Source organism: Rhinolophus sinicus, chromosome 17 (assembly GCF_057876585.1).
Source record: "Rhinolophus sinicus isolate RSI-liver-muscle chromosome 17, RSI-T2T, whole genome shotgun sequence".
Lineage (NCBI taxonomy): Eukaryota > Metazoa > Chordata > Mammalia > Chiroptera > Rhinolophidae > Rhinolophus > Rhinolophus sinicus.
Genome location: NC_142517.1, coordinates 206542550 through 206568811, shown reverse-complemented (window position 1 = coordinate 206568811; position 26262 = coordinate 206542550). Strand labels below are relative to the sequence as shown.

The following is a 26262-nucleotide window of genomic DNA, read 5'->3' as shown; positions in this document are numbered from 1 at the left end:
TGCCATATATCCTTTTGGGACAAAGGTGAGGGGGCAAAAGCACATGTGCAGACATATGGAAAATATCTTCCTTATTTTTTTAAAGCAATAATACTTGTGCAAGAGTCACTTCCTGTCTGTAACAGGACAGGATCTTTGACACTGTTTGATTCTGATCCCAGCCTGGGACTGGGTTGGCACCTGTGCCGGAGGGAGAGCTCTGACCTGAGGAGCCCATCTCTTGCCTGTCCTCAGGCCACCTGGAGGGGACGCCCAGGTAAATGTCTCCCTACCCCTCAAGCTGGGCTTCTCTCTGCATGGACCACATGCCAGCAACTCGCTGAGCGGGGCCTCAGCAGACAGCATGTGGGCCGATGGGCTTTGGGCAAAGCCATGTGACAGTCTGGGCAGTACAGTCTGTCACAGTCCCAGAGGGGACAGCTGGAAACCAACCCCTGCACATTTCAAGGTACAAATCAGTGCCCTGGGGTCTGGGCTGACAGATTTTGTGGGAGAGCACCTTGGCCCTTCTTGGGATAAATGCTTTTTTTAAAAAAAATAAACGCATTTTTAAGTCTGGTTAAGAGTATCGTTCCCCAGCTACTCAATGCTAAGGATTCTAAGAAGCAGATAGAAAAAAGAAAAGGAAAACCTGGACATGGGGAGGGTGGAGAGGGAGTGGGACGGTGGGGACTGGACCTTTTACTCCCTGGCTTCGGGGAAGGCAATTTCCCAGCAAGACCAGTTGCTGGAAGCCACTGGAGTGGAGCTGGAGCAGCGATGATCTTTAAACCTCCTCAGAATCGGGGCTAAAGAATGAGAGTATCGTTCAATTTACCATTTACCCAAACCCACAGCTCTGAGTAGTCAGGCAGCGCCCACCCAGCCAACCCGTCTTCTGGGGCAGGCGCTGTCCTCACCAAGAAGAGGGGTAGGGCAAAGCTGAGGGACCAACGTCTCCCACCCGAGCCATGCAAAGAGCCACTCTCTCGTCCTTCCTCCTCCTGATTCAGCAAACAAATATTTTGAGAGCCTGCTCTAGGACAGGCATGGGAACACAGGGACAAACACCCCACATGTGGCCCCTGCCTTGGGCAGTTCCAGTCCCAGTCCCTTCAGCCACTCTGTGAGGGAGGAAGCCCAGGGGAGGTGGGAGCCCGGGTCCCTAGCTGGTCAGGGGTATGGCTGGAGACCAGATCCCTGGCCCCTCCAGGTCCCCCACCCCCACCCAGACCCCAGCCTCTGGCTCACCCAGCCACCTTTTGCATCCTCTGCTTGGTAGAGATAGTCAAGATTGGCACCCCATCCCAGTGCAGGTCCCAACGTCCTTCCAGCTGAGCCTCACACACTCTGCTGCCCATGGTGCCCCCAAGCCCATCTCCAATGTCTGCTAATAGCAGTGTCTGGAAAGGAAGGTGCAGGGGTGTTGCCTGCCGCTGAGGGGATGGGCTTCAGCACTTCCCACCCCTCTTGCCCCCACCCCTTCTCTGACTTTCTCCACAGTGGGTGCTGCTCTGCTAGGCCTCTGCCTATTCTCGGTGGCAGTGGCAGCTTCAGGTGTTCCCATGGCCTGTAGAACTCAGCGGGAATTCCTATTTCTACAGGGTTTCCATCAGTGGGAGCCTGTGGGAAGGGCAGCAAGGCCTGAGTAAGGGGAGGGCTAGTGGGCTGGTTTCTATGACCCCTATACATGGTGAAGGAGAAACAGCTGCAGGCGACAGGTGGCTTTATATCTGGGTCCCTGGAATGTGGCTCTCCCATGTCTCCTCAAGGCCCCTCCCCAAGACCCCGCTGCTGAAGGGGTCAGCCACCACCACAGCTGGGGTGTGGGCCTGCTCACTCAGAGGCTCCCTTGGGGTACAATCATGGAAGTCCTTCCCTATTCTATAAAAATGTGGGGCACAGAAGACCTGACCTGTCAGCATGGTATAAGTACTCTAATTCAGAGACTCCAAGGGTGTAGTCATGTTAAACATGATACTAGTCCAGCGTTTTCGTAAAGGAGGTTGGCTTCTCCTTCTTGGAACACTCAGCGTGCCGGGCACTGCGTGGCCAGGAGGTAGTGGGGGCAGCTCCCCTTACTTGGGCCTTATTGCCCTTCCCACAGGTGCCCACGGATGGTGGTCAGGAGACAGGCTGCATCTGAGACCAGCCAGGCCCCTCTCCCTGAGCAGGCTTCCTCAGATCTGAAAGAAGCGTCCTGTGAGATCATCGAAAAGGCCCTTTCTAGATTCTAAAGACCCCGAGTAACCCATCAAGGGCCAGTCTGTGCTTATTTGGTGCAGAGGAAGAGAAAGCACCCTTTTTTCTGCTTATGGGGTTCAGTTTCTGTTTTAGGAAGCTGACACTGGAGCCAAGCCATTTTACTAACCTCATTCTCCACCTTTCTCCCCTCCATCCCACTTTCTCCAACACAAATTGCTATGACAGGACACTGCCCTCAAGTTACCCTGAATCACACATCCCCATAAACATGTTCACCCAACAGTTCTTGAAACTAGTCCCTTGGGCATGCTTATAAGTTTCTTCTCTTTCGGGTCTGACAACTGATAATCCTCCCTTGGGCTCTGAGGTTATCAGATGTGGTGGCTGCATTCCAGTGGGTATCTTGGCACCTTGCCTCAGGCCCCAGAGAAATGCTCCTTTGCTTCTGTCGTCAGAGGCTGGGCCTCAGAGGAGCCTTCTCAGGACACCTCCCATCCCTACCTGGTGGTTTCTCCACTGCTTTGGGCCCAGGGCATCTCCATCGGCTGGTCAGGGGCCCTGGAGGGGGGCAGGCGAGGCTCTCCCTGACGTCCTGCTGGCAACCACGCTCCTGGCTTGGCGTCCATGGAGGCTGGGGAGGAGGACAGAGAGCTCAGTCGACTTCTGTTCAGGAACCTCTTTGAGGATGCTCTTTATTGGGCTGGGCCGAAAAGCCAAGAAAAGCACGTACCCCAGGCCAGCCCTGATGGGTCCCTGGCGCCTATGGATGGGGACTTGTTTACTTGTGCAGCCTGAGAACTTTCTAGGCAGCTACTTGACGTACAGTATTTATAAGCTTGGGGTACAGTGGGCACTCTGGCTGGAATACACGCATCACGGGGCAGCGCAGACCATCAGCCCTCTTGCATCCCTTGGCCCCCCTCTGCCTCTCAGGGAAAAGCCAACAAAACTTGGAATTGTCTCCCTGGGCCACTGCTTGGCACCACTGCACAGGAGCACAGACGCACACTGAAAACTTGTGTTTTTCGGAAATTCATATTTAACTGGGTGTCCTGTATTTGTATTTGTTAAATCTGGCAACCCAGAGTGAGGGTTCTCTTCAGTCTGAGCCGCCCAGGTATGTTCAGGCCTGAATCCCTCAGTCCACCCACAGGGCCAGCAACTGCCCTAGTTCCCAACTAGCAGCACTTGAGCTCAGACCACAGCCAAGGACCCGGCCATCGGGGTCATCCTGGAGACCTTCACAGGGAAGTGACGAGAGAAGTCCACTGCAGAGGAGCTCTCCCTGGGGGCTGGGGATGAGCGTATTCTGTATTTCAAATGACGCAGACGCCTTCTTCTCTGACCCCACCTCTCTTCTCTTTCTATAGCCAAAGAGGCCCATGTCACTGTTAGAGCAAATACTGTGACAAAGTCTGGATTCGCTGCTTCCTTAATCCAAGCTCCTTCCAGTTCTTTCATTTAAATAAAATCTCTCTAGTACCTTTGTAATGTGGCCTCTGCTTTGTCTTAAATATAAAGCATCTTACCTGCAGGTTTCATCAAACCAGCAGCAAGCCTGCGATTCTGACTTCCAGGTAACTCTCTTTTGACCCAAATAAGGAATCTATTTCTGGTATGAAACCCGATGGGTGGCTTTATTTACAGTCCACACTGGACAGTCTCCACTGAGAACTGGGTCTGCAACTAGAACTTTAGCCTTCTCTGATCCGTTCTTCAATAGACAATAGGCCAGTTTGTCTGCGCCCTCTGGTCAATGGGCTTATAATAAAGCCCGGGAGATAAAACCCAGGTGTATGAAATAACAATTAGGTGGAAAATCCATTACAATTAATGGAGTCACACGATGGCACCCAGGAATAGGCTGTCCTCCAGGACCAGGGGATCTCCCAGGCAGTGGAGTTTGGGAGGTGGGTGGGAAAGCCACTCCCCTCCCCCACAGGAGAGAGGAACTAAGCTGAATTCTCCTGAGACCCTCTGAGGTCTTGCTTTAGTAACCAGACAGTAGACCCCCTTCCATCCACTGTATGCCACATTGCAGACTTTCAGAGGTCCCACCACAGATAAACAGAGCCACTGAAAGTGCCGGGAGAAGGGCAGCTGTGTGTGTGTGCACCTGTGGCTTCCTGAGACAAAGTACTGTTTTCCTATCTGTTAATTCATTTCAGACAACGCCGGGCATTTTACCTCCAGCATCCACTGACAGGGCATGTGAGTTTGATATCCAAGAGAGTCTTGATGGATGAGGAAATGAGAATAACTTTCCTCAGGCCAATGTCTTGCAAAATTCTAAGTCACATTCTTGGCTTTTCCCCTTGTGAACAATTTCCTCTTGGCACTGTGGGGCTGAGTCCTTTGCTTACAAAGAATGTCCTTTCTGGCTCTGCGTTCAACTGATCAAACAGTTTGAGGATCCCACAGGTTCCTCACCCTGAGTTTTACCCTCAGTGTTGACTGAATGCGTGAGTGTGAAGGGGGCTTCCTGAACGAACTTGAGGTGTAGGCCAGGTTGGTAGGTTCCCACTGGGTCTTGAGGTGGGGCATCAATTCCCAGCCTGAGTGAAGACCAGGAGGCCAGACTCAGTAGCAAGTTATGCATGTGTGACAGTACCTGTGGGAGTAGCTGGGCGAGGGCAGAATGGAGGGGGGGCAGGTGAGCAAGAGTGTAAAAGTGGAAGAAAGGGCTGGGGAAGCAGGACTGCATGGACAGGAGGGTCAAGAGAAAGTCGGATGAGCTCTCGACTGGGAAGGACTGAGGATCAGGGTGACCACCCAGCCCACCAGTGCCCTCTTCCTCTCCTTGCTCATCAAACATGGCACTTACGTTGGCTGAGCCCAGACAGTCTCAGAACCAGGCTCAACACAGCCCTCCGGCACATAAGCCGAGGCTGTTTGCCACCTACCCTCATGTAGAATCTGGGTGAGAAGAGGGAGAGATGGCGGCAGTGAGACCAGTGGGGGAGCTGACATTGGTCCAGGTACATCAGTCCTGGGGTGGCTGTGGCCGAACAAGACTGAAAGAGGGTAAGTAAAAAGACTTTAAAGGAGAACGAAAGGGGCTAAACCGAGGCTGGAACAGGCCTGGCAAGGCAGGGCAAGAGAGGTGAATATGCCTTGTCTCTGGCAGGTGGAGTGAGGGCAGACTGGGAGACAGTATGCTGGAATCTGCTGAGGAGGGAGGGTGGGGGGCAGTTGATGGGCACAAGGGAGGTCTGGGGTCCCAGCCAGGCCTGTACAAACGAGCAGGCAGGAGGTGGGACCCATGGATTGTGGTGTCAGCATTCAGAGAAGGCTAAGGGGGTGCGTTCGACAACATGACTTAGGAAGAGCAGCTGCACTGGTCCCAGGTTGCCCATCTGGGGATTGGGGGGCTGGTGAGCAGCTGCTGCCTCCCCAGGGAGAGGCGCTGGTGATCCCCAAGGTGGAGTCCCTGGTAGGTGCCCACTGTCTTCATTTGAGGAACCAGTATTTGCTAGGCCTCAGTGTTGTCAGGGCTAACTAACATCAATAGTTCTTGAAAATAACATAACGTCAACATCGCCGGAAAGAACATCTGCTGCCACTCAACCCTGTCTATCCATGACAACTTCAAATGCCTCCCCGACCCCAACAGATAAATCTTTCCAAAAGATAGGACCATACTTACAATCGGTGCGAGACAGAGGGCTGCCTGCCCTCGTGGTCGTTTGGTAAAAGTAGAATGTTACCGGCAATAAGTTACCCTAAATTCAATTTTTTGGAGGTCTAGGCTTACAAAACTGGAAACTATTTTTAACTCAATGGCACTAGGTAAAATTGGCAAAAATTGTTAGACCACCTAGAACCTCCACCCTGGCAGCAGAAATCTTTGGATAAATTGAGCCAATCTCCTTTTAGGGAAGGCATGTTAACGTTTACAGCTCTAATCAGACACAGGTAAAATAACAGGTGATCAAAGTTGGCAGAACCCTTAAACTGCTCACAGTCAAGAGACCCTCCAAGGAGTCCCAAATAGCCTGGTTTCCTTCACGCTCTGTGACTGAATGGCCTGCTGCTCCGAGCCTGGGCCTGGAAGCATTTGGATCCAATTGTGAACAGATGATAAAAGTTCTCAGATGTTTCTCATACTGGAATCTGACCTGCTCCTCTGTTGTTTTTCCTATTTGAATGGAGATTACAGTCTTATCTGGTCTGCTCATATCCTTTTAATTTCCTCTTGAAAACTAAAAAAAAAAAATACTTTGTACATTTCTGATGCAAGGCATATATATTTTTTCTGGCCTCTGAAAAATCCGCTTATCCCCCATTGGTCTCTGGTGAAGTCAACCAGATGCTTCAAAACACGTTTGGAAACTACTCCCCACAGTAGTTTTTGCTCCTAGCTGCCCATTTCTGACAAGCAGCTGACGACGTCTGCACTGAGTGTGAGGTAGCAAACCTTGGTCACAGATCTAAATCGTGTTGAGATTTCTACTCTGAAATCTCACATTAAACATGGCTCTCCCCAATCAGAAATCTTGCCCAAATAGCTTACAGACCTGAGCACTGGACACGGTGCTCTGAGAGCAGGGTGTCTGGAGGAAAAACTCACAGTCACGTCTGGCTGTCTGAACGGAGGTGCAGGGGACTCTATGACTCGGGACAATGGCCGAGCTCGGGGGGTTTCGCAGGAGCCAGTGTGAGGCTGAGCCTTTTGGGGTCTATAGCGGTGGCTGCATCATCAGAGTCTAGGCATCAGCTGCCCCAGAGCTGCCCCGCATACAGTCGGTGTTCTTACATGAAGACGAAGCACAAGGCTCCGAAGCTCCAGGCTCGCCCCCCTTGCAGACCGGAAGGTGGGAGTTCAGCAGAGTCGGGAAGTAGCCATTTCTGGCACAGTGGGCCATCTGGGGACAAGTGGGATGGTCTTCCAGCCTGGACGAGAAAATGAAAAACAGCAATCGATACAGAGAGCCAGGAGGTATTGACCGCTGACTACATCGCAGCAGCACAAACAAATACAAAAAGTCAAAGTACCTGAGATTCTTTTGTTAAATGGAGATTAGCAGATACTAAGTCTTTTAAGGGTATTGGCAGAAACCAGGAAGTACCCTTACCCTGCTCTGGTAGCTCTTCTAAATTTACAGTGATACGTGGCTTAGAATCTTCCTAAGACACAATTCTATCTTATGGTTCTAGGTGACATCGGAAAATGACATTTCAACCAAGCGATTTAAGGCACCCATCTTCTCGTTTTTTCTCCCAGGATGAAGCAGATTAGCAAAGGGACGAATCTGATCAGAGAAGACATGACCTGTCACGTCAGGCACGACAATAGGCAATAAGCAGGTACAGGGCTGAGGAAGAGCTTGTTCTCTGTGATACTGCCTAAATGCCGCATGCCTTGCCTCCTGGGTTGTTCTCTGTGATACTGCCTAAATGGAGCATGCCTTGCCTCCCTGGGCACCTGGGTCAGTGCAGATGGCTGGCAGAGACTCACTCATCGAGAAGATACGTGTTGTGTGTCTCATTGTGCCAGACCCCAGGCCAGGTGTGAGAGACGGGACCTGGCGAGCACATCACAGGAGGTCAAGGCGGGAGGCTCCTCGGTCAGCCTTTACAACAGATCCTGAAGCCTCTCCATGTGGGTGCACAGCACTCACTCCTCTTCAGCAAGGAGACAACTAGCCAGCTGCTCCAGCAAGGGCTGGGTGGGCTACACCATGACATAGCCCACCCTTCCAAGGATTAGGTCCTACGAAATGGTTGTTCTTGAATGTCACTTCCAGCAGCAAAGATCAGCAGACACTTAACAGACCTGAAGGGGACAGGAAATGCTGTGTGTGTGTGTGTGTGTGTGTGTGTGTGTGTGTGGTGTCACTCAGCCAGGCCTGAACTCTGATCTGGGGCTTGCTTGGGGCCCAAAGAGGGAAAATTTCCCAGCAGAAGTAACACCATGAGCAAGGTGGAGAGGCAAAAGAGAATATTACTTATGCTGCGTTGCTAAAGAAAGATTTAAGGCACCACAAAAAATGTAGGCTGGAGGGTGCAGGGTGTCCTGGGGAGCTTCCAGGGTCGAGGTTGTGGGGGAGGGGTCAATTGAGAAGGACCCGACCAGTCAGGGTTTGATTAGATTTTATGTCTAACGATGATAGGTGTCATAGTAATGACATTCCGTGATGAGGTGCTAGAAAGATCATTCTGTCTATGGTCAGAGAGATGTTAGACAGCTCCTCTGGGCCCGGGCTCAAGGAAGGCAGAGAGAAGGGCCAGAGCTGGGAAAACAGGTGGAAGCAGAGGGCTCACTAGTCCACGGGATGGGATTCTGGCTCAAGTGTTTGGGGATATTAATGCCATTACCTGAAGCAGGGACCTCAGAAAATATTTGTGTTCATCTAGGAAAGGAAACTCTGAATTGGGGTGCAGTGGGGACACGTCTAGCACTTGGGGGCAAGTCTGGGCTGGAGTTAGAGATGTGGGCATCAGCAGTGTGTAATGGAAACCAGAGAACAAGCAGGACGGGATGGGGACCTTAAACGGGTCCCGAGGAACACAACATTTTAGGAAGAAGAGGCGTGAGAGTCGGGAGACCAGCCCAAAGTGGTGACGGGATGTGGAGGTGGGAGAGCTACCAGGAGGGCAGTGATCAGAAACGGCAACCTAGAGAGATGTTGAGATGCTGAGTGGCTGTGGCAGCAATAATTTGCTGAAGTCACTCTCAGACCATGTGGAGCTTTGATGGGAGAGGAGGATGGGCCAGGGAAGTGCCCGGAGAGGGCCTGAGGGAGCCCAGGCGTGGGAAAGAAGGCAGTAGGAGGAGAGGCTGAAGATGGAACAAAGTTTGGACAGGGGTGGGAGGAGGGCATCTAGAATCCACGGTAGAGGGAGGCTCAGACAAGAAGAAAACAGGCCGAGGGGAGGAGGGGAAGCATACATCTGACGTTGGGGTGAGTGGGGGCATCCCCACAGCCAAGGGGCGACTATCTGTTTTTACTTTCAACCTTTCTTTTCTTGATTATTAAACCAGTATTTATCATGAAAAATTAGGAACATATATAGAACATATAGAATGACCTGCCCTCCCAACACCTAGACATAACCACTATTAACATTTGATATCTCTCACTCTTTTTTAAAAATGCAAATATATGCTAACACACACACACACACACACACACACACACACACACACACTCACACACACTTGGGATCCCTATAAGTGGCCAGCAGGATAGATCCATACGATCTATTGCTTTTTCACTTAATATATTGTGAGGCTCTAGCCATGCATTCAACATTCTTCTAAAACATCATTTCCAATACTGTTTTATGTGGATATATAGTTTATGTAATCAGCCTGCTACTTTGGGCACTGAGATTATTTCTCATTTCATAAATAACATGGCAATAAATACACTTGTATATGTACCTGCAAAATTCCGATTTCTTCTCAGTATAAAATCCTAGAAATGGGATTACTGACTCCAAAAGTACTAGTATCTTGAATACGTGTAATGCATATTGGCAGAATGTCCCCAAGATCACTGAGATTCTCGATTTATCTACACTCCTGACACTCCCGACAACACTGGGTTCTTGGGCGTGCTGGTTGTGCATGCAGTGTGTATAACTTTTTAAAGAGGCGGACCTAAAAATCTGCCATCACCCACCCACTTGCCACATTACACCCACTGTCTCGCTCCCCTATTAGGCACTTGCTCTGTGTGCTTCTGAGGGCAGGAATCACATGTCATTTATTTTTGCATCCCTGGCAATCAGCACACCGTCTGGCACACAGAGTGACATACATGTTTGTTGAACTGGCCCCATCAAGGGAGCTGGTGATAGGTAATTGCTTCATTAGAGTGGGAAGGTCCCTTGTTTCCGGAAAATGAGGGCTCTCATTCCTTGCAGGGACCACTTCCACAAATAAGGGGACAGCCACATGTGCTCCTCAGTCACGGAAAAATGTCCTTTTCTTTCTCTACAAAGTTAATTCTCTGATTCAAGAATCAGAGGTGCCCGTTGGTTAGATCCTATATTTATGAGTCCCTTTATCCTTCTCTCTGGTCAAAATATCCTGTTCTAGTTGCTTCTATGTGAAGCCAGGGTTTTAACAACTTTAAAAGATAATTTTAAAATAATTTTTAAAAATGATGATTTGGTGTCCCCTTTCCCATGTCAAACAAGATGAATTTCATTAGTTCCTGTAACTACTTCCATTCAAAAAAGATATTATGTTTATAAACTGGATTTACCAGTAGTTGACACTTGGCTATATTCTGAATAAAAAAGAAAAACTTCCACAAAACCCCTCAGATATAAATGACATTTTTGGGACAATTGGGGACTATTGATATACTATATAATGTTATTAATGTTACTTTTCTTAGGTGAGATAATGTGGGTAAGTACAGGAAGTTATTCTTAGGAGATGTGTGCTGAAAGCCTGCAATCTTTTTTCAGACAGCTCAGGAAAAAAATATATATACATGTGTGTAAATTATACATTAAGCACATAGAAAGAGTGAGTATGAGAGAGCACGTGAGAGTGCAAAGGTACAAAATGTTAAGTTTGAAGCCCTTCATTGTAATATTCTTTCAAATTTTCTGTAGGTTAAAAAATACTGGTTGTAGGTTTAAGAGAAAAAGGCATATTAGTTTGCATATTAGTAATTAAAACTAAAAACCTCAAAATATGAAGCACATGATGACTAGTTTTGAAATCAAATCACCCATCTCAGGGCACCGGTCCATGGCATGGGCCTCGAAATTCCAGGTCAAGTCCCAGATGGGCAACGGAACTTAGCAAGATCTGGGTGCTGGGGTTCCAGTGTCCCCAGCATCCATGCAAAGAGCTGCATGAGGGTGGGTATTTCCATGTTTTGTTTGTTGCTATATTCCTGGCACCTGGTTGTTCATTAGAAATCACTGTAGAATAAAACTGGAAACAACCAAACTGCCCAGTTATAGGGGATAACTAAATAACATATAGCACTTTCATTGGAAATATTTATTCAACATGTGTTGAATAGACCAGAGGATCTGGGTAACCAGACTAGTTTTATTTATGTAAACGGAGTAAAAGCAAGATTATGAAGAATGAATCAGTCTTGGCAACTAAGAATGCTTATAGTTGCTTTAAAAATTCATCTGAATTTAAGTCGATTTGCTGTCTTACCCTGTGACACTCCAGCCCAACAAAGTGCTTGAGGAGAGGCTGCAGAAAAGAAACAAGAGTTTTTCCTGGGTAGACTCACAATTCCTTCTGGTCCTTTCCTTTGAAATTACATTGGCTCCCACTTGGCTTCTCCTGGAGGAATGGCCCTGGAGATCCTGAAATCCAACCACTTCATTTTTTTGGAAGAAGAAACCTGGGGGAAGTGGGGGACTCAACCTCCCTTCAAAATCCCCAAAAGATAAACAATGAGGAGATAAATGCTTCCCAATATGAACATTTTATTTTGAAATTTTAAATACATACGTCTTACATTGCCGTTAATGAAAATGAAGGTTAAGAAAGTCGATTCCCGCCTCCTTTAGCCCAAACTTACACTGGGTACCCGTTCCTGTGGCCGCCAGGGGTGACAGGCCGGCGCAGGGGCTCGTCACCACCCCACTGCGTGCTGGCCGGGCCCTTCCGCCTCGTCTTCCCCGTGTTGGTCATGATCTGGTGGATGGAAAGAGGAAACGGGGCTGGAGAAATCATGTACTTAAGAGCCAACCTTGAAGTAGAAGTTACTACATTTAATAAATTGATCTATAGGAATAAGAGGCTTTGCAAATAAATGAGGAAAGATCATAACAAAGATTATTCAGAGAAACAGAATATTTGGGGGAAAAATCCCTGTAGGTTTGCATATTATACCATTTAGCACTATACACTTGAAAAAGAAATCAAACCATGGAAAAAAGGAGATGAAAACAGTTGAATACAGTAACTTATCACATCTCTGGAGAAGACTGATTTTTGGAAGTTGAGAAGGGAAGAAAGATGGACAGATTTGATTTCATGAAAAATTAACATTTCCACATATATATTAAAGATAAGCCACATTAACAGGTAAACAACTGAGAAGATATATTTGCAGCAAATTTAACAGAGTAAAGGTTAAAATTTTCATTAGATAAGGGGCTCTTACAACTCAGTAAGTAAAACACTTAATAGGTAACTGGGCAAAAAATTCAAACAGCCAAGTCACAAACTAGAAAATATCACCAGAAAATAGAAAAAAGTGATCAACTTTACAAGTAAGGAATAAAGAAATAAATGGAGCCACTATAGTCAAGCTGCTAAGTCACTAAAATCAAGGAGGTTGAGGGCTGAGGAAATGATTCTATTCTTGTTCTAACTAGCCTGGGACCTTTTGAACTTTCCAGTCCTGCGTCAATGTCTGGATAGACATCAGACCTCCAGATAACCCTCTGATTACCCCCTGAAAGACTGAGGAAGAATGTTCATGTATCCAGACCACCTGAAATCCACTGTCCAGACCACTGGTCATCGACAGGATTACCATCTTGGACCAATCCTGAGGCTAAGAATGCAGGACCCATTCTTCTCAAGAACGTACTTTTTACTGTAAGAACCCTCAGCTTTTCTTCTTGGGAACACTCTGGGTATCGCCTAGTTGTGCTTCTGGTTTGCAAACCCTAAGGCCCTTTAATAAATCTTTATCATTTATTTCTAGCCAAAGCCTCCAGATTCTTTTTGAGTTCGTTTGACATGAGTAATCAGAAACTGCAATTTTACCAAAAAGGAATCATTCTTCAATTATTAAATGGGTGACAATTAAAAAAATGATCCCATCCACTGCTGGCAATATTTCAAAACGTTAGTGGCATGGAAATTTGAGACAGCTCTTTTGGAAAGTAATTTGGCCTTTTATATCAAGAGTTGTAAAAATGTTCATATCCTTGGGTGTCAATCCTAATGAAAAAATCCAAAATATGGAAAATGTTAAATAAACAGAGTTGCTGGTTACAAAATTATTATAGAGTAAAACTCTATAGAACAATCTAACTGTCCAGTAATAGGGGAATATTTGAGTAAAACAAGGCATATTCATTTGAAATATTATATAGCCATTTACAATGATAAAGATAGGTTAGGGAAAACGTTTATTTAAAACATTAAAGTCAAGTTATAATACTGAACATAAATGATGTTTTCAATTACACTAAAAATACACAGAAAGACTGGAAGGATTTAGTGAAACACTAAAATGATTACAGTGGCTATATAGGATAGTAGAACCAAGAATAATTCCATGTTTCCCTGAGAATAAGACCTAGTTGGACAGTCAGCTCTAATGCATCTTTTGGAGTAAACATTAATATAAGACCCGGTATATCATATTTATTATATTATATTTATTATATTACATTACATTACATTACATTATATTGTATTATATCCGGTCTTATATTATATGAAAATAAGACCGGGTCTTATATTAATTTTTGCTTCAAAAGATGAATGAGAGCTGATTGTCCGGCTAGGTCTTATTTTCAGGGAAACATGGTTTTTTCTCTATTTTCCAAGTTTTCTGTAATATAGTTATACTATGTTAATAATTAAGAAAACTTGTTTTAAAAAAGGAAATCACTGTAAAACTGGTGAAATCTGAATAAAGTCTGTGAATTGTACCAACACCAATTTCCTGGTTTGAAGTTGTGCTTCAAGTTAAACAAGACGGTACCACTGGGTGGATGGGGCCTTTCTGTACTACTTTTTCAATTTTCTGTAATCTATAATTATTTCAAAAACAGAAAAGTACAAACATTTTTTTTTCATTGAAATTACATCTGTGATTTCTTGATTTGTACTGAAAAGTTATTAGGGTTTACCTACTCTATTTGAGGTAGGGGGAAGAAAAAAAGGGCCAATTTCCTATGGGAAAGAATCAGTAGGCCTCACCAGTACTGTGGGGACAGCTACCAGCTATGTGGGTGGACAGGTTGGGCCCAAATCGGCACTGAAAGGGAGGTGGGGCAGATGGAAGGGAGTGTGAAGGGGAAAAGACAGAAGAGAGAAGGTAGGAGGGAGGACTTTACACTCTTGGAGGAAACAGAACATAAATTAGCTTTCCAAATAAAAACTAAAATGCAGTTTCATCTCCTTTTATGTTGCTTGTGAAATTTCCAAAAGAGGCTATTTTAACTGCAATCACTTAATACTGCTGTCTGCTTCTACTCCGACTTCCCTTCTGTCACATTGTCCCCTCCTAGTATCTAGAGCCAAATTTACATGCTCACCCTTATCACCAGAGCAGGCCCCTTAAGTCCAATTTTCAGTGGTACTTTAGGACCATTCATGCCTTCTCTTTCCCCCTCTGTTAAGGCTAGTCAAAACACTTGGGTCTTTCCACAGAGGGCTAAACAGGCTAAGTCTTAAGCTACTGGAAAAGGGAGACAGTGAATATGTGGGTTCTTTCAAGTCTGTTGCTAGGCCTCTGCCTCCTCCTCCCTGCTCTACTGTCCGTCTGAGTTCAACCCTTCTTCTTCCTTCCTGGAGGGAAGAAAACATATCACTTATATTTGAGTGTTTCAGCCTTTGGAAAACCTAGTCAGTCATACCATCTCCTTAAAGCTTCATGGGCCTAAGAACCTAAGAAATAATTTAGAGTGGGTGGAGCTGTCCTTTTCAATGGATGAGGAAACCGAGTCTGGCCTGTTGTCAGAATGCCTGAGGAAAGGTCCTTGTGAAGAGGGTTAGGTGTGCGGGCTCAGCACGACTGCATTTGGCACACCCAGTGCCTCAGAGCAGCCACTTTCCAGAGGGTGCTTCCTGTCCGCCTTACAACCTGCTGCACTTGCAGGGTGAGCCACTGCGTGGCCCATGAGGTCTCTGGGCCCCTCAGTTGCCAAGGAGCCGTTTGGGGCTGGAAAGATCGTAAACAGTATCTGGTCCAAAACTCGACTGTCTACACTGAGTTCCTCAGAAATGCTTCACGGGTTGTTGGGAGAGGAGAGAAAGGGTTCCTGACACCCACCTTACTCATCCAGAGGAACTCAGCTTTTATGTATATTACAGGTGGAGAGTTTCTTTGAAAGAAGGTTCTGCTACTAAAAGAATGCAGCATATTTAAACACAATTTTAAAAATGCAGCACATGATTTAGCTGAATGCAATTTATTTATTTAGTAGTAGAAGATGGTCAACACATGTCAATTTAGGTAAAAAATATATTTCCCATTTACTAGTTTTTGAGTATTGGTGAATCACTGAAAGAAATGATGACATGTTACAAAGCAGTATGAATTTTTGTAAGAAATTACAGGTATGTAATATATCTATCTATAATAATAGAAAGTAACCTGGAAGCTGAAGCAGACACTGCTAGCTGTCTACCCAATATTCATTCCTCTTTTTTGACCAACAAAACTCTGATTTTGTTGGCACAAAATGTGTCTACTGAACAATATTCACCTTCCCAGACTCCCTTGCAGCTAGGGGCCATGTGACCCAGTTCTGACCAGTAAAAGGCAAGTGGAAGTCACCAGATGGAGCTTCAGGAAAAGCACTATAGAGGGGGTGGAGTTGGTTAGCCTGCATGTTTAGCCTCTTCCTGACTTTATCATGGATTTGTGCCAGGAGCTGCATCCATCACGTTATGACCAAGAGGCTCAAGCATGTGAATGAAGGGCTCAGGCACTGAGGCAGAACTACCACGGAACTAATGCAAATAAAGCTCCAAGGCCCCAGAAGGGGCCCTAGCAATGTGTTCACATATTTTTGTAAAATTTGCAAAAGCAGGATATGTTAACTGTTATTACTTAACACTGACATTTCCTTCTATTCTGACTTCCCTTCTGCTGTTTCGTTCTATATTCCCAAAAACTAAATGTGAGGCTGAAAGAAAATTTCCTAATCCATCAACAATAAGAAAATTTGAATGTGTTACAGGAAGGACTGACTTCCTTTCTCTCTGTAGAAAAATTACAAACTCATCATATATGTAAAGGCAATCAAAGGGCATAAAACAAAAAATATATACACAGAAAAAGACTACAAAGTGGGCTGAGCTGCTAGTTCACTAAAACACTATTTTCTGTTTGTGGTATCTGTCAGTTCTTCAAATTTGAATTTAACTGTGATTTGTTTTTCCAGTCTCATTCTAAATTAAGTATTCACTTTTATATCTTTGTACCCCTTTATTTTAAAGAACGCCTCCAAAACCCCATAAACTGAAGATGCCACAAAACCCAGATTTTCCTTTCTTACTGATAAGGCAGGATTCTCTGCTATTTGCTTCTTCTTCTATAAAATGGGACAATAGCAGTATATACCTACAGTTTATGAGGAGGATTACATTAAATGGAATCAGACGTGTGAAACAGTCAACACGGGGCTGGTCCATGACATGTGCTGAACTAATTTAAGTCATGCCTATTACTGTTGTTAAAGGTAACTAAACAATAGTTTAGTAAGTTTAAACTTCAAAATAAAAACAAAAAACTAAGATTCTATGATTAAATATCTACATCCCTTTGACCAAGGTGATAAAGATATTGAAATCAAGGCATTCTATTTAGGAAGAATTAAATGATTATTCAGCATAGTCTGCATGATACTAAAAAATTCAGAAATAACTAAGCAAGGAGAAGTTGGCAAAATCACCAGTCCTGACCTGATAATCAGAGGCTGAAGAAGAAACATGGCATGCTGCTTTGCACCAAAACCATTAGTAGGCAATACATGTGACATGACCACTGACATGCTCACGCTCACGCAAGCTGAGGAAAAGTGACTTGTTCTCTTGTCGCAAGCTTTCTGAGGCCCCTGTGGACTTCAGCACTTTTTGTGGCCTGGGCCCTGCAGAATACTGGAGCCATTTGCACTTGGGAGGCAAGGACTGCAGTACAGCCTTGCAGGGAAGGGAATGGCAGCAAATACCCAGCAGGGGACAAGCTACTGGGTCCGGGAATCCTGGAATCTGCTTCCTCGCATCCCTGAACCCACTGGTGCCCCCAACCCCCATCTCCAACTACACCTCCACCCTCACCCCCAAGCTAGTAGTTTCTAGATCATTGGTGTGTACAATAACCAATTCCTGGGATTATGGCGATGAGGTCTAGGGCAGGGCGTAGACTATTTTTAACCCACATTCGATGGTCTGGGACTTTGAGAAACCTTGGGCTAGCTCTGACATCACAGGACAATAACTGCCAAACCACTGACCACTCCTCGCTGTTATCTACAATCTTCATCAACAGCACAGTTTTATCTGCTCTGTGTCTTCTTGTGTAAACTTGTTGAAGGTAATACCTATGTCTTCAACTTTTTCAGCATTCTGCTGTGCATTAGGCAAATGGCACCCATTCAACAAAAATTTTTTGAAGACAATTTTCTGACACAATGTTTCAAAAAGTCAACCTCTTTGGCCTGATTTTGAAAAATCTGCAATCTACCTAGTACATCAGAATGGGAAGCATGAATCATGATTTTTTGGGCACGTATTCCCCAGTGAAATGTCTTTTATTTCTGGCAGGTTCTAGCATTTGTCACAAGCAGTTGTGAAGATATGAGCTTAAAGCCCTTGCATGCGCCACTAGAGCCTGACCGACAGGCAGCTCCCCCCAGACTCACGCCCTTCCCTACTTAGCTGGTGGGTGGTAACTAGTGGCTCCCAGAGCTGCTAAGCATCAGTCATCGGGGAACTCTCAGAGGTCAGATTTTGGCCCCATCATCGAGTGTGACTCCATAGGCCTCTCGGAGGCTTGAACTAACTACCCAGTCCATCTTGAAACTCTCGTCCCTTCTGTTTTCTGTGGCACTGTGTCCTCCTGTCCTCCTCAAGCCTCTCTGTTCATTTTCTGTCCTCCTCGGGGCCCCTCCTCGTTCTTCCATTCCTGACATGCTCATAGAGTGCTCTGTCCTCAGCCCCTTTCTCCTTTTCCATCCTCTGCTTCAGCACGCAACCACATCAGCTCTGATGGTTTCAGCCATCACCTGTGTGCTGATGACGTCCGATTCCTTTCTGACGGATAAGACACACGAACTCTAAGAAGCTGGATGGGAGATGATTACCACTAAGGACGGCAGGCCGTCAGGTATTATGAAGGTCCCTGGCATGTGCCGTTTAGTTATATTCTAGTCCCTCTTCTGTTCACCAGCATGTCTTTTTGTGACAGGTAGTAGGGCCACTGGAAGCAAATTGGCTAACATGGAATTTCTCAGAAACACAGCATCATAAGAGACCAAAGCAAACCCTTATATGCTATTGCCAATGCTCAGTCATCACTGGTCCACCTCTCCTTTCTATTTCAGGACCCCACCCCTTCATGTGGTACTCACTCCCAAGTACTCTGTGGTCAGGAGCTTCTCGCCTGAGAGTTCTCCGAGCTGGGGCTGGATCAGTTCGTCTTTGTCCAGATCAGCTTCCATAGTGTCATGGTCCTCCTGTTTCAAAGGAGACATGGGTGAACATTCTGGATCCCCTGCCGCAAGATCCCAGAGGGGTGGGTCCCCCAAATGGGCCCCTGCCATGAGTGAGAAGGCCTTCGCCCAACCACAGCAACTTGTGGGTCTCAGGGGCAGTGTACCTTCTGCTCACAACCTCTCAATGAAGGTGAAAGCGACAATGGCAGCCCACCTTGTCAGGAAGCTGGGAGCCTAATCAGTCCTTTCACAACCGCAGATGTGAAGAGGTGCAATAAGATGCTTAACAGTCTCCTGGTCACATTTCTTCCTCTCTCTGAGGTCAAGGTGCCATGCGAACAACCAAACCAGTCAGTCTATAAATAATTATTAAGCACCTAAAAATGTACAGGCCTTACAGGGGATACAAAACTGTCTAGTGTAGGCTTGTTTTTCTCAAGTAATTTAGAGTCACTAAGTAAGAGGACTCAGCAAGAAGAGTTGTTTTGCTTCGGGGAAGATGGAGTGACATACTTTTCCCTATGTCTCCCTCTAAGTATAACCCAAAATACTGGACATTACATAGAAAATACATGTAAGAGACCCTGAAAGGTGGAGAGGAGGAGGCAGACTGGCCAGGTACCTTGGGACACGGGAATGAAAAGTAGTGAGTTCCCTGGGTTTTCTTTTTGCCTTATCAATTCCAGACTTGGAGCTGAAGAAGCCAGCAACCCAGAAACATGAATGGTGAAGAAAAACAAATAAAGTCCCCCAGAAGTCTGCTCCCTTTGGCCAAAGAACCAGGAAAGGGGAACCTAGCACGACAGAACTTTTAGAAAATAACCAAACACCACAGAAATCATTGTCACCCCACCCCCAACCATACCAACAAGAGCCTTGGGGAACCTCAACTTCTACCCTCACCAGGTATCACGAGGCGCCCCAACATACACGGCTGGGGTGATCAGAGAGAAGGCAAAGTATGGAGGGGGAACATCATCCTTGCTAGGAGGTGATGAGGCACCCCCCCACCCGAGGTGAGAACGGAGACCAGGTGGAGAGCCTGGACTTCCACCCCCACTAGGCAGTAACGAGATGTCCCCCCTCTCCATGCGGGGATGGTGTCAGAGGTGGCCCGGTGGGGATTCAAGACTTTCACTACTGCCCACCGCGTTGGAGGGGAGGATGTGGGGAGCGGTAAGGAGGCATTCCTACTCCTTCTAGTCAGAGAGGTATGAGTGGAGGCCTAGAAGGGACCCAGAACTCGCGCCCTACCTGCAGAAACAGGAGGTAGAATCTGGACTTCTGCCCACACCTGGCAGCAATGATGAGGGCCCCTGGTTTCCCTGCCAGAGGAGTGTCAGAAGAAGCCAGCTAAAACAAGGTTTAAATAAGATCAAAATTCTCCCAACAATACCTGAAACACCCAGGTTAAAATAATTAATCACTCATCATACCAGGAACCAGGGAGCTCTCCAAATGAATGAAAAGAGACAATAGAAGCTAACATCACGATAAAAGAGATGTTATCTGACAGATTTTAAAGCAGCCATCATAAAAATGCTTCAACGAACAATTACAAACATTCTTGAGACAAATTGAAAAATAGAAAGTTTCAAGAACATAGAAAAAGAACAAAATAAACCCAAAGCAAGCAAAAGGAGGGAAATAATAAAGAGCAGAACTCAATAAACAGGAAAACAAAATAATGGGGAAAACTAGTGAAACAAAAAGCTGGTTCTTTGAAAAGATTAATAAAATTATCAGGCTTCCATAAAGACTGACAAATAAAAAGAAGAGAGAAATGACTAATATCAGGAATGAAATGGGAGATATCACTACAGACCCTGTATAGAACAAAAGGATAATAAGGGATTACTATGAACAACTTTACACATATAAATTTGACAACTTAGATAAAAAACATATACTATCACAAGCCTTTCAACATGAAATAGATAACTTGAGTAGTCCAATAACTTAAAGAAATTGAATTCATAATTTAAAAAACTCACAAAAAAGAAATATCCAGGCCCATGTGGTTTTACTGGAGAATTCCACCAAACTTAAAAAAAAATAAAAAAAAATAACACCAATTCTATACAATGTCTTACAGAAAACAGAAGAGGAAGGGATACTTTCTAATTCATTTTATAAAGCTGGTATTATATTACCCTAGTACCAAAATCAGACAAAAACAGTACCATAAAAAGAAAAATATAGAAAAATATCTTTCATGACTAAAGATGCAAACATCTTTAATAATCAAATTAAAAGGAGAAAAAAATCCTTAACCAAATATTAGCAAATTAGCAAATAGAATAGAGCAATAGATCAATATGTTAAAATAATTATATACCGTGACCATGTGGAGTTTGTCCTAGTGATATAAGTATGGTTCAAAACTTAAAATTAATCATTGCAATCTACAAGATTAACAGGCTTATGAAGAAAAGAATCACATGATCATATTTATGAATGAAGAAAACACATGGCAAAATTCAACATTCATGACCAAATCTCTCAGAAAAATAAGAATAGAAGGTTACTTGATAACATCTATAAAACTATGGCTAACATTATACTTAATGGTGAAAAACTGGATGATTTTCCCCTAAGATTGGGAACAAGATAAGGATTTCTACTCTTACCATTCTTCTTCAACATAGTTCTAGAAGTTCTAGCCAGAGCAATAAGACAAAAAAGGAAAATAAAAAGCATATAGACCAGAAAGGAAGAAATAGAACAGTCTCTATTTGCAGATGATATGACTGTCTGTCATATCCCAGGGAATCGACCCCAAAAAACTCCTAGAATGAATAAGTGAGTTCAGCAAGGTCATAGGATATAAGATAAACATACAAAAATCAATTTCTATATACTAGCAATAAACTTAAATTAAAACACTGAAATTAAAAATACAACACCATTTACAACTACTCACAAAAATAAAAATAAAACCAGAAATACTTAGGTATAAATTTAATAAAACATGTATAGGATTTGTATGCTGATAACAATGAAAGAAATCAAAGAGGACCTAAATATATGGAAAGACATATCGTGTTTATGAATTGGAAGACTTAAAATAATTAAGATATCAATTCTCTCAAAACTGCTATACAAGTTTAATGTAATTGCTGTAAAAATCCCAGCAAGATTTTCTGTAGATATGTACAAGATAATTCTAAAATTTATATGGAAAGGGCAAAGGAACTAGAATAGCTAAGACAATTTTTTAAAAAAAATAAGATGGGAAGAATCAGTCTATCTAATCTCGACTTACTATATAGCAACAGGAATCAAAACTGTGTGGTATTGGCAGACAGACAGACATATAGATCAATGGAACAGAATAGAGAATTTCAAAACAGGCCTATACAAATATGCCCAACTGATTTTTGACAAAGGCACAAAGGCAATTCAATGGAGGAAGGGCTGCCTTTTCAAGAAATAGTGCTGGAGCAACTGGACATACACAGGGGGAAAAAAGGGAACCTCTAACTCTCCCTTACACAAAAATTAACTCAAAATAAATCACAGACTCAAATGTAAAATTATCAAATTGTTAGAAAACAGGAGAAAATCTCCAGGATCCATGGGTAAGCAAAGAGTACTGATACTTGACACCAAAGACACAATCCATAAAAGGGAAAATTGGATAAACTGGATTTTATCAAAATTTTAAAAACTTGCTCTGTGAAAGACCCTGTTAGGATAAAAAGAAAAGCTACAGACTGGGAGAAGATATTTGGAAACCACATATCTGACAAAGGACTACTATAAAGAACTCTCAAAACTCAACAGTAGAAAACCCAATCCAATTAGCAAATGGGCAAAAGATATGAAGAGATATTTCACTAAAAAGGCTATGCGGATGGCAAATAAACACATGAAAATGTTCAACATCACTAGCCATTAGGAAAATGCAAATTAAAACCACAGTGAGATATCACTGCACGCCTACAAGAACGGCTAAAATAACACATAGTGACAACTCCAAATGCTGGTGAGGATGCAGAGAAACTGGATCACTCACACATTGCTGGTGGGAATACAAGTAACTGGCACAGCCACTCAGGAAAACAGCTTGGCAGTTTCTTAAAAGCAAAACATGTACCTATACGCGACCCAGCCATTACGCTCTTGGGCATTTATCCCAGGGAAACGGAATCTCATTGTCACACAAACATCTGGACACGGATATTTATAGCAGCTTTATTCGCAATATTCCAAAACTGGGAACTGACGTCTTTCCAAAGGAGAATGGTTAAACAAACTATGGTACATCCATACCATCAACTATACCACACACACAAACCTGGATGAATCTCCAGGGAATTATGTTGTGTGAAAAAAGCCAGTGCTCAGTGGTTACAGACTATATGATTTCATTTGCGTAACAGCCTAGAAATGGCAAAGCTATGGAAATGGAGAACAGATTAGTGGTTGCCAGGAGCAAAGGAGGAGACGCGGGTGGGAGGGAAGTAGGTGTGGCTATAAAAGGGATCCTGTGGGAACCGAAAACTAAACCTTGAATGTATCACTGTTAACACCCTGGTTGTTTACACTACAGGTTGCAAGGTGTTACCATTGGATGGAATTGGGTAAAGGGTACATAGGATATTTCTGTATTATTTCTAATAATTGCATGTGAATCTACAGTTATCTCAAAATAAAAAGAGAGGAGTTAAAATAATAGCATATATGAGAGGTCATGAGCCTGTGTCTAATCAAATGCCCGCTGAGCAACGTACATGGTAACGGGGAGCCTGCAGGACTCTTTCCCACGCCCTGCCAGGGCTCTGGAGATGACACCGTCCTTTACAGGTTAAATGATAAAGATCAGTACACAACAGAGCAGACCTTCATCTGACTGAGGTACTAAGGAAGGACTGTGTCTGTATGAAGGGGGCTGGCCTGCTGTGGACGTGAAATGGGCCTGGAGGAAGCTGGCAGTCCACGTGCAGGTCCAGCCTTGGGGGCGGGGTGCCCCAGGCCATCATGCCTTGGTGACAACAGTCCCTGAGATCATCTAATCAGTCCTTACCCTGCCTCCTTGCCCATTCAACACCTGTAATTAAGCTCCTCGAAACTTGCCAACGGGAAGAGAAAGCTCTATTCTGCAAACGAGTACCCTGCCCGTATTTTCAAACTAATTTCTAATCATTCTGGATGTCCCAGTCTTTTGTGAATTTGATTTTTTTTCTGAGTCGGTTTCCAAGGAATCTGAAGGCTCAAATTCCCCAGAGGACTGCCTCCTGGTAGGGCTCTTGCAGGGGGGTGCAGCCCTGTCTCCCCAGCTCTCTTTTTAGTACAGTCAGCACCTCTGCCATCACTAGGTGGTATCACCCCAGGATGGGCTGTCTTAAGAAAAGGGGATTTGACTTATTCTAGGTGGTCCCCAAAGGCAGACCAGAACCAGCAGACTAAGAGGCAGCTTCCAGGACAACCCAGAGCCTTTTCTGACAATCAGCCTGTCTTACTGGTAGCGTGGGCTGCTGAGGAGACAGCAGTACGTTTGAGAGCATTTGTGTTACGCCCTCTTATTACGGAACCATTGAGGAGCCCACCTTCTATTTGCATAGCACTTTACATCTTCACTCTCACGATGACGCTGTGTGGGTTCCTTTTATTATAACTATTTGGTCTGATGTGGAAACCGAGCTTGAGAGGACTGACAAGTCCACGGTGATAGGCTGGCCTTGGGGCAGCCCCTTTCTGCCCAGATCTTTTGACTCGGCCACTTGGGGGCCCCGTAGAGTAGCTTGTTTCTGAGGAGGTGCAGGCTGGACTGTCCGGGTCTTCTGAGGCCTGAGGGTCCCCAGTGCCTGGCTGAAACTGAGCTCAGTGGGGCAGAGAGAGAAGAGGAGACCAGAGCAGCATTCTGGAGCCCACAGTCTCATCCCTTTAATCACAAATGGAGAATCCACACTCTTGTCCTACCTGGGACGGCAGGTTCACGGTCAACCTATTAGCCCTAGTCCTGACTCATTCTCCACAGCCAGGGCAGCTGCCGTCTCCTGCGGCTTCACCTGACAGGCAGCTCTGCCAAGGGCTCCCATACCCACCATCCTGAAATTTCACTCGGGGTCCCTCAGAGGTAATGCTATCTATGAGGCCCGACCTCAGGTCAGCTCTGCGACAGCGAGGTAAGATTTATACTGCTGCCCTGGATTACAGTTCAGTTTACTAAAATACCAACATCTTAGTGATCAAATAGTGTATACCACATATGATTAATTCAGGAAAATCCTTGCTCCTTGTGAGCAAAAGCCGTGGGCTCTGAGGTCAGTGAGTGGAAGGGCGCTCTGGGCAGGGGGGTAGTATTTCAGCTCTTTTCCAGGGAACGGAGCCTCAGAAGCCCCAGGTGGAAATGGGCATATGGATGACAGTTTCACGGAGGTATTGCTGATGTACCATTCCCCTGCCAGAATGGAATACGGAACGTTAAGAAACAAAGCAAACATCCACATTCCAGTTCAATGAAAAGTATACAGTCGATGGCTACCAGTCAGTGCTGGCAAAAGTATTTCTTTACCCTGGACAACAAGTACACATGTGAGAAATTCACCTGCAAACTATCAATCACAAATTGGAACTTGATTTATTAACTCGTTCAAAAACGAGGTAGTAAGAGCTTCACTGAGATATTTATTCAAATTTTTTTTTTTTTAGTTAAAACAAGTTGGAGCTTTTTTTTTTTCATTAAAAGTACTTTATAGTTAAATCTGTTGGTAACTGATGGGCCTTCCCTAAACTCCAAAACAGAGGACAAGTTCTGCATTTGGCCCTGATTTATGCAACCCTTTTATATGCATTAATTACCATGTAAGTGTGGGGCTAGAAGAAGAACCAGGGCGTCACATCTTACCACCTGCGGAATTCGTTAACTCAACCACAGTTTGTCCACTGGCAAAACACAACAGGCAAATATTGGTGCTTTCAGAAATGTTATATTAATGTAAAATGCCTACAGGTTAAAAAAACAGACGTGAAAACCATTCATTCTTAAATTGTCAGTTCTTGGTTAAAGTTTTGTAATGAGGCTCTATTTGGAAAGACAGGATTCTTTTCAGTGACTAGGTTTCTCCATCCAGCAAGTGAGATCATCTTGCTGACTCCGTTAAAATCAAGACTTACTGTTGGAGGAAGTTTCTTAAGTTCTCTGATTTTGAAGAGGCCTGTGTATTGGATAGATATAAACAAGTCACTGTCACTGTTTTTGTAAGAAACACTAATATCGGTGAAAAGGAAATGGAGGCATCATTAGGACTCCTGCGATGTCAAGGGCAACAGTAAAATGAGCTGGACCTGTAGAGCTGGAAAGTGCAATTTAACAAAGAGAAGCAAGGGCTTAATTCAATACTATTCAATCCATTTCCAGCAACACTTGGGAAACTCTACGTGGAGGGAGATTCGTGAAGGCGGAGGAAACCACGAGACGTGGTGGGAAGTGTAAGCAGAGAGCCGACCAAGAATGACGCTTGCTGATAGCAGGCACTTGTTTCACTTTTTCGGTCGGTGTCAAGTGCATTCGAACAACGGAGGGAGGACGTATAAGGACTTTCTGAAATGGGCAAACCCAGGCCACATTCAAGGATAATTACAGCCGCAACATTCTGTCTGGGAGAGGGGCAGCTGCTTTCCATTCGTCTCCCCCAGTTTAAGTGGGAAGAATTTGACTCGCCTCACTCAAGTGCAAGCAGCTGAGGGTGGTCACGCCCCGCTGCCAGAGGGCCCAGCCTGAAAACAGCA

The 26262-nt window shown here is 44.8% G+C and overlaps 1 protein-coding gene across 7 annotated transcripts in view; it reads right to left on the bottom strand.

The window, feature by feature from the left end:
* ARMC9 (armadillo repeat containing 9) overlaps positions 1-26262 on the bottom strand; it is a 136296-nt gene that overhangs the window by 12369 nt on the left and 97665 nt on the right. For 6 of the 7 annotated variants that reach the window (XM_019739807.3, XM_074314880.2, XM_019739808.3 and 3 more), the window contains 4 exons: positions 18442-18546; positions 11697-11812; positions 6941-7077; positions 2686-2815 (listed from right to left, as the gene is read on the bottom strand). In XM_019739807.3, coding sequence (XP_019595366.3) covers positions 2686-2815; positions 6941-7077; positions 11697-11812; positions 18442-18546 — 488 coding nt within the window. Of the gene's footprint in view, positions 1-2685; positions 2816-6940; positions 7078-11692; positions 11813-18441; positions 18547-26262 lie in introns of those variants that run through there. The other variant, XM_088794480.1, reaches the window with a different exon arrangement.